Below are 8,138 nucleotides of genomic sequence, written 5' to 3'. Positions count from 1 at the left end.
TTTGCCCAGCGCCCCTTTACAGGTCACAGATAGCACTCTCCCTGCTCCCAAGCTGGAGTTTCGGAGCTGTGGGGGAGTTCAAAGGCATTTTCTCAGGGAAAGCTGATAGTTGGCCCCTCGGAGTCCACGTGCTAACCCGGCATGCGCCGGCTGACTGGGCTGCTCCAGCGCCGGACGCGACCAGTGGGGGCCTGAAGGGCGGGGAAGACAGAGACGTCAAAATCGAGGCCTACCCTTCTTAAAGGCGCGGCTAGGCCACCCCCCCCGCCCCCCCGCCCCCCTCCGCCCCCGCCCCCGCCCCCGCCCCCGCCCCCGCGAGCTGGTTTCTCTGTTAGGACAAATAAGCAAGATGGCACAGAAGTTCTAAACGCGAGGTGGGTGGTGGGGCCTGGGGTACGGGCCTGCCCTGGGAAATAAAGTGTCTCCCTGACAAGCGGGATCGGAGAGGGCAGCGCTGGACTTAAGCCCTCCTGTCTCCCGGGGAGGCAGTGTGGGGCCCTGGGAAAAGCACCCGGCCGGTTCGAATCTCCGGCTCTTCACGTCGAGCCTCAGTTTCACTTTCTGTAAAACAGGGTAATCTATTTCTTTTTCTTTTTGAGACGGAGTTTCGCTCTTGTTGTCCAGGCTGGAGTGCAATGGCGCAGTCTCCGCTCACCGCAACCTCCGCCTTCCGGGTTTAAGCGATTCTCCTGCCTCAGCCTCTGGAGTGGCTGGGATTACTGGCATGCGCCACCACGCCCGGCTAATTTTTTGTATTTTTAGTAGAGACGAGGTTTCACCATGTTGGTCATGGCTGCTCTCGAACTCCTGACCTCGTGATCCGCCCGCCTCGGCCTCCCAAAAGGCTGGGATTACAGGCGTGAGCCACTGCGCCCGGCCTTTTTTTTCTGAGACGGAGTCTCACTCTGTTGCCCAGGCTGGAATGCAGTGGTGCGATCTCGGCTCACTGCAACCTCCGCCGGCCGGGTTCAAGCGATTCTCTGCCTCAGCCTCCTGAGTAGCTGGGATTACAGGCGCCCGCCATCATGCCCGGCTAATTTTGTATTTTTAGTAGAGACGGGGTTTTACCATGTTGGCCAGGCTGGTCTCGAACAACTGACTTCAAGTGATCCGCCCGCCTTGGCCTCCTAAAGTGCTGGATTACAGGCGTGAGCCACCGCGCCCGGCCTGTGGTAATCTATTTCAACAATAACCTACTGCAAAATGTTTTGAGACTCAGAAGAAATCACGATACGAGAGCAACCAACACCAAAACGTTGGTGCCCTCCTGCACTCAGTGCTCTCCCTCTCCGCGCAGAGTCATTCCGGGCCTTAGGCGAGGTTGTGATTAGCCCAAGGTCATGCGAAGGTGGGATCTGGCTCCCCATGGCTCTCCCGGCTCCCCGGGCTTGCTCACGTCCCAGCCCGGTCGGCCCGAGCTACAGCTCAGCTAACCCAGTGGCGCACACCCGCGCGGGGCCCTGTGGTATACAAAGCGTTTTGCAGTTGCAGGCCTGTTCCGTAACCTGAAAAACGGGGGCGATGCTAAGGCCGGCGAGAAGTCGCCGCGAAGTTTTCAAGTCTCGGCGGGGAGCCCGGCAAGTAACTTTGTCGTTATTGTGTGTTCTCCCGGCGATCTCCAAGAACTCATTCTCACTGCCGCCGCCACGCACCTGAGGACACCGAGGAAGGGGGCCAGTGCGTCACCCTCGCCGTCCGGAAGGCGCTGGGACTTCCAGTGCCACGCGCGGCCGGGGCGGGGCTGGTGAAAATGTGCTGTTAAGGCCGGCGCGGCGGCTCACGCCTGGAGTCCCAGCACTTTCGAAGACCGAGGTGGGCGGATCGCTTGAGCCCAGGAGTTCCAGACTAGCCTGGGCAACATAGGGAGACAAAAATAAAAGTAACAAACTAGCCGGGCGTGGCGGCGCGCGCCTGTGGTCCCAGCTACTCCGGAGGCTTAGGCAGGAGGATCGCTTGAGCCCGGGAGGTCAAGGCTGCAGTGAGCCTAGATCGCGCCACTGCCCTCCAGCCTGGGCGACAGAGCGAGGCTGAAAAAGATGCTGTCTAAAAAAAGATGCTGGAAGTGCCTGATGCTGCCAGGTTAAGCGCGACGTGGAGACCGCGAAGTTGGCCCGCAGGCATGGAACCCGTCCGCGCGGCCCCGGCAAGGAGGCGGGACCGCCGCAGGTTCCGGCGGAGACGCGAGTGGGCGGAGCCGGGGACACTCCGGGCTTGCAGCTGGTCGGCCCACGGCGGGCGGGGCCTCGCGGCGCGGTGTGGGGGCGGGGCCTCCTTGGCTGCTTTCGGCGTCGGCCTAGGTGCGCGGCGAGCGCGCGCGGACTGCGCACAGGCGGCGGAGCCGGTATGGGCCCGCCTGGCCTTGGGCGCCCCGCCGCACAAGCACCAACCTAGAGCCAGGTAGGCGGCGCTGGGCCGGGGCTGGGGGTGGAGACGGAAGCGGGGGTCTCCGGGCGGCCGTGCGAGCCAGGGCAGGTGCTGGGGCCGTCGGGCTGGCATGGTCCTCCTCACCTGGCGGCTCTGCGCGGTTCGGGGCCGGGAGTGTCGCCGAGGGTCGGGTAGACATCCTGGCCCTACGTCCCTACTTCCCGCTCTCCCGGCTGCGCCCGGGGCCTGCATTTTGGGGCGGGAGGACAGAGACTGCTCTTTCTCTCCGAGCCCCGGGTCTGGCCCGTCCGGCCGAGCGGGGAGGGCCGGGCATCCCAGCCCGCAGTCCCGAGGAGGCGACGGGCCCTTCGTGGTCACCAGATCTGTTTACACGTCACCCTCGGTGCCCGGCCGTCCCTCCACGCCCGGTAACTTGGGCTCGCAGGTGCCCGCCCGGGACCTTGATGCTGGATTGGGGGCTGCGGGAGCAGCACAGGTACTGATTTTGCGGCCACAAGGGCCAAATCCGCGCCTGCACGTAGGAGGTGCGCAGTGGACACGTGCGAGGTGGACGAGGTAACGGCCCTGGCTCCTATTGCAATCGAGCGATAGGTCTGGCACCCCAGCTTCCTTCCTTCGGAACCACTCCTGAGTGACCTTGGGCAGGCTACCTCGTCTCCCCGAGCCTTAGTTTTCCCCGGCGGAGAGGGGCGGACAGTCCCTGGTTTAGAGGTCATTGCCAGGGTTGTTGAGGCAACAGATGTTTGGAGGGCGGTGGGTGAGGGTCGGGTTAAAGTCTCACAGTGGGCCGGGTGCGGTGGCTCACGCCTGTAATCCCAGCGCTTTGGGAGGCTGAGGCGGGCGGATCACGAGGTCAGGAGATCGAGACCATCCTGGCCAACATGGTGAAACCCCGTCTCTACTAAAAATACAAAAATTAGTTAGGCGTGGTGGTGCGCGCCTGTAGTCCCAGCTACTTGGGAGGCTGAAACAAGAGAATCGCTTGAACGGGGGTGGATGTTGCAGTGAGCCAAGATGGTGCCACTGCACTCCAGCCTGGCAACAGTGCGCAGAGCCAACGCCGTCTCAAAACAAAAGTCTCACAGTGGCCCAGCCTCTTTTCCTGCCATCCCTGGAGTTGTGGTCTGTTTGAGGTTTGATTTTCAGGACTGAAGCTTCAAGATGGCTGACCAGGACCCTGCGGGCATCAGCCCTCTCCAGCAAATGGTAGCCTCAGGCGCCGGGGCTGTGGTCACCTCCCTCTTCAGTAAGACCTGGGGAGGTGGGGTGGGGGCAGGTGGGGATGGGGCAGACCAGAGATTGGAGGCTGTGTGGTCCTGGGGGAGGAGTCCTAGGGGTGGGGTCCTGAAACGAGCCTTCAGACCTGCTTCCTCCCCCAGTGACACCCCTGGACGTGGTGAAGGTTCGCTTGCAGTCTCAGCGGCCCTCCATGGCCAGCGGTGAGTACCTGACCTGGAGCTAGTGAGGGGTGGTGCCTGGGCAAAAGAAAGATCTCCCAGAGGCTGGCCGTGGTTTCTCATACCTGTAATCCCAGCGCTTTGGGAGGCTGAGGCGGGCGGATCACCTGAGATCAGGAGTTCAAGGCCAGCCTAGCCAACATGGTGAAACCCCCTCACTACTAAAACTACAAAAATTAACCGGGCTTGGTGGCATGCGCCTGTAGTCCCAGCTACTGGGGAGGCTGAGGCGGGAGAATCGCTTGAACCGGGAAGGTGGAGGTTGCAGTGAGCTGAGATTGTGCCACCATGCTCCAGGGTGGGCGACAGAGCAAGACTCCATCTCAAAAAATAAAATAAAAAGATCTCCCAGAGATGGGGTACCTAGGGCGGGTGGGGGCTCTCCTGACTTGAGGGCCTGCCTTGTATTTTAGAGCTAATGCCTTCCTCCAGACTGTGGAGCCTCTCCTATACCAAATGTGAGTGCCCCAAGCCACAGGGAGCATGGGAGGGTGCAAGGGGGAGAGAGTCCTTGTCCCTGTCCCCAGGGCACCAGTGGGCTCCACAGCCATGGACTAGCATATACTCCCAGGTCCCGCCAGCCAGTCCTGTGACCTGCACCAGAACATCCACACAGGGACCTGGCCTTTACTGGCCTTCCAGGGATGGGGCCCACTGCCTCCCTGCAAGGTTCTAGGGTCCTGTCATTATAATGCCTCTTGCCTTTCCCCAGTGCCCTCCTCTCTCCAATCCACAGGGAAGTGCCTCCTGTACTGCAATGGTGTCCTGGAGCCTCTGTACCTGTGCCCAAATGGTGCCCGCTGTGCCACCTGGTTTCAAGACCCTACCCGCTTCACTGGCACCATGGTGAGGAGCAGCTGGGTCCATAGGGATTCGTCGGTGTCCATGAGGAGTTCGGTCTGGTTGGGCAGCAGACCCAGGAAAAAAGGGGTTGGGCAAGGCACGCAGAGGTAGCCGGTTCAGTCAGGAAGCACTTCCGGAGAAGGCAGTACCTCCATGGGGTGTTTGTTTTCTTTTAGACAGAGTCTCGCTCTGTCACCCAGGCTGGAGTGCAGTGGCGTGATCTCAGCTCACTGCAACCTCTGTCTCCTGGGTTCAAGTGATTCTCCTGCCTCAGCCTCCCAAGTAGCTGGGATTACAAGCGTGCACCACCACCTGCCGCTAATTTTGTATTTTTAGTAGAGACGGGGTTTTGCCATGTTGGCCAGGCTGGTCTCGAACTCCTGCCTCAAGTGATTTATCCGCCTTGGCCTTCCAAAGTGCTGGCTGGGATTACATATGTGCGCCACCGTGCCTGGCCTCCATGAGGTTTTTGAAGGGTGACCAGGTATCTGCCTGGACCCAGCTGGGGTACTGCATGTGTAGAGGCAGCGAGGCCTGAGGGCTGTGGGCAGAGGCTGAGGGCGTCCGGCAAAGGCCTAGCCTGGGCCAGCCTTATCACAGACATCACTTGTGTCCCTCCTCTTCCCCTGGGCTGGTGCCTGCTTGGCCAGGATGCCTTCGTGAAGATCGTGAGGCACGAGGGCACCAGGACCCTCTGGAGCGGCCTTCCCGCCACCCTGTGAGTAGCCGGGTCCTGCACCACTCTCCTCTGGTACCTCCTGACCCCTTGCTCCCTGTTGAATGACTAGGTGGAGCAGGTGATGCTTTAAAAGTCTGGGTCCTTTTGGGAGTCCCAGCTAACCTCTCTCCGTATCCCCAGAGTGATGACTGTGCCAGCTACCGCCATCTACTTCACTGCCTACGACCAACTGAAGGCCTTCCTGTGTGGTCGAGCCCTGACCTCTGACCTCTACGCACCCATGGTGGCTGGCGCGCTGGCCCGCCGTGAGCATAATCTTGGGCCTTTGACCTCCCTCTGTCCCCACCTCTGCCCAAGCCCAGTCAGTCCCAGCTCCCAGCCCCAACCTCTGCCAGCCTGGGGGTGGGGGGGTGTTCTAGGTCCCCAGACCTGGGGCAGCAGGTAGGTGATGCCATGTAAGACCTGTGACCTCACTTCTCCCCATTGTCACCCCCAATCCCCGCACAGTGGGCACCGTGACTGTGATTAGCCCCCTGGAGCTTATGCGGACAAAGCTGCAGGCTCAGCATGTATCATACCGGGAGCTGGGTGCCTGTGTTCGAACTGCGGTGGCTCAGGGTGGCTGGCGCTCACTGTGGCTGGGCTGGGGCCCCACTGCCCTTCGAGATGTGCCCTTCTCAGGTAGGCACCCAGGCTGCAGGGGGTGGGTGAGGGAACCCTGGGGTGATGCACAAAGGGTCTACGGCCAAGTCCCAGCTTTGTGACTAGTGACCATGAAGTTACTTAGCTTTTCTGAGCCGTGGGTTTCTCATTTGTGAAGTGGGCGTAGCAGGTAGAGTACTTGCCTAGGTGGTCAGGAGATTCATTCCTACAGAGTGCCTGCTTCCGAGCCTGCACGTAGCAGACAAGACTCACAGCTGGGAGGGAGTGGTGGCAGTGAAAGATGGAAGATCTGGGGCCACTTCCTTGCCATTCCCATCTCTAATCAGTGCATCCCCCACCCCAAGCCCTGTACTGGTTCAACTATGAGCTGGTGAAGAGCTGGCTCAGTGGGCTCAGGCCGAAGGACCAGACTTCTGTGGGCATGAGCTTTGTGGCTGGTGGCATCTCAGGGACGGTGAGTGGACTGGGCTGGAGGTGAGGCCAGCGGAGGTCTCCCTGCGGGGGGCCTGAGGGTTTTTGGAGATGCCCAGAAGCAGACCCGTGAGGCCTTTGTCCCTCCCAGCCACGAGACCCACCTGGGAGGTAGGGCTGGGGGTCCAGGAAGTGGAGCTGAGCCCTCTCCCCGCCCACCCCACCAGGTGGCTGCAGTGCTGACTCTACCCTTTGACGTGGTAAAGACCCAACGCCAGATCGCTCTGGGAGCGATGGAGGCTGTGAGAGGTAAGGGCCCAGACTGCCGTGGCAGGGGACAGGTGGGGTCCTGAATGGGGTCTCTGAGCCGGCCTCACGTTTGCAGTGAACCCCCTGCATGTGGACTCCACCTGGCTGCTGCTGCGGAGGATCCAGGCCGAGTCAGGCACTAAGGGACTCTTTGCAGGTCAGTGTGTGGGTGTTGGGGGTGGGGGCGGGGCTGACCTGCGACCTGACCTCTGACCCGGGCCTCCTTTCCACTGCAGGCTTCCTTCCTCGGATCATCAAGGCTGCCCCCTCCTGTGCCATCATGATCAGCACCTATGAGTTCGGCAAAAGCTTCTTCCAGAGGCTGAACCAGGACCGGCTTCTGGGCGGCTGAAAGGGGCAAGGAGGCAAGGACCCCGTCTCTCCCACGGATGGGGAGAGGGCAGGAGGAGACCCAGCCAAGTGCCTTTTCCTCAGCACTGAGGGAGGGGCTTGTTTCCCTTCCCTCCCGTTGACAAGCTCCAGGGCAGGGCTGTCCCTCTGGGCGGCCCAGCCGTTCCTCAGACACAACTTCTTCATGCTGCTCCAGTCGTGGGGATCATCACTTACCCACCCCCCAAGTTCAAGACCAAATCTTCCAGCTGCCCCCTTTGTGTTTCCCTGTGTTTGCTGTAGCTGGGCCTGTCTCCAGGAACCCAGAGGCCCTCAGTCTGGCGTAGTCTCCCTGACCCTTGTTAATTCGTTAAGTCTAAAGATGATGAACTTCTGCCTGGTGCCTGTCCCTCTGGGGCCTGGGGTGGCTGGGAGGGAGGCTTGGGAAGGACCCTAGTGCTGGTTTGGCTGCCCAGGGTGGCACCTATGAAGAGGACCTCTCCAGTTTGGCGAGAGTCGGGGGGAGGACCTAGAGTGTGAGGGACCACAAGCAGATATCCTGGTGGTGAGGTCCCTTTGGGGACTCCCCGTGTTAGGGTTAGAATGGGGGGTGGTAGGGGCTGGGCGCGGTGGCTCACGCCTGTAATCCCAGCACTTTGGGAGGCCGAGGCAGACGGATCACAAGGGCAAGAGATCAAGACCATCCTGGCCAACATGGTGAAACCTCGTCTCTACTAAAAATACAAAAATTAGCTGGGCATGGTGGTGGGCGCCTGTAGTCCCAGCTACTTGGGAGGCTGAGGCAGGAGAATCCCTTGAACCCGGGAAGCAGAGTTTGCAGTGAGCTGAAATAGTGCCACTGCACTCCAGCCTGGCAACAGAGCGAGACTCCATCTCAAAAAAAAGAATGGGGGTTGGTAACACCTCTCCTTAAGGGCATACTTAAGCGACCGCGGAGGAGTGAGTGTTGCTTAACTGCCAGGCTCTAGCCTAACAGAGGGGTCTGCAACTTTCGGCCAAAGCACCATTGCTGAGGCCAGCACAGGGCACTGGCCCTACAG

The 8,138-nt window shown here is 60.8% G+C and overlaps 1 protein-coding gene across 10 annotated transcripts; it reads left to right on the top strand.

Moving 5' to 3' along the window:
- Positions 1–2,119: 2,119 nt before the first annotated feature.
- Positions 2,120–7,471, top strand: SLC25A39 (solute carrier family 25 member 39). Of its 10 annotated transcripts, none has more exons than XM_054456276.2 (13): positions 2,247–2,397; positions 2,810–2,940; positions 3,532–3,631; positions 3,765–3,824; positions 4,256–4,300; positions 4,579–4,688; positions 5,336–5,403; positions 5,545–5,669; positions 5,872–6,045; positions 6,372–6,481; positions 6,666–6,747; positions 6,824–6,904; positions 6,984–7,471. In XM_054456276.2, exons 3-13 carry the CDS (start codon positions 3,547–3,549, stop codon positions 7,097–7,099), a joined length of 1,056 nt encoding a protein of 351 aa, XP_054312251.1. In that variant the 5' UTR covers positions 2,247–2,397; positions 2,810–2,940; positions 3,532–3,546; the 3' UTR covers positions 7,100–7,471. The 10 variants fall into 10 exon arrangements, with proteins under 10 accessions (XP_054312249.1, XP_054312247.1, XP_063511996.1 ...); XM_054456273.2 differs by having other exon boundaries at positions 4,555–4,688; XM_054456274.2 differs by lacking the exon at positions 2,810–2,940 and having other exon boundaries at positions 2,120–2,397.
- Positions 7,472–8,138: the final 667 nt, after the last annotated feature.

The sequence above is a fragment of the Pongo pygmaeus genome, chromosome 19 (assembly GCF_028885625.2).
Source record: "Pongo pygmaeus isolate AG05252 chromosome 19, NHGRI_mPonPyg2-v2.0_pri, whole genome shotgun sequence".
NCBI classification, from domain to species: domain Eukaryota; kingdom Metazoa; phylum Chordata; class Mammalia; order Primates; family Hominidae; genus Pongo; species Pongo pygmaeus.
This window is presented reverse-complemented; position numbering and strand designations above follow the sequence as displayed.

Excerpts from the sequence above, each read along its gene's own strand:
- SLC25A39 (XM_054456272.2), top strand. The coding sequence starts at position 3,547 with ATGGCTGACCAGGACCCTGCGGGCATCAGCCCTCTCCAGCAAATGGTA. Across the intron at positions 4,301-4,554 it reads GAGCCTCTCCTATACCAAAT|TGCCCTCCTCTCTCCAATCC; the intron begins GTGAGTGCCCCA and ends GCCTTTCCCCAG. Across the intron at positions 6,046-6,371 it reads TCGAGATGTGCCCTTCTCAG|CCCTGTACTGGTTCAACTAT; the intron begins GTAGGCACCCAG and ends CCCCACCCCAAG.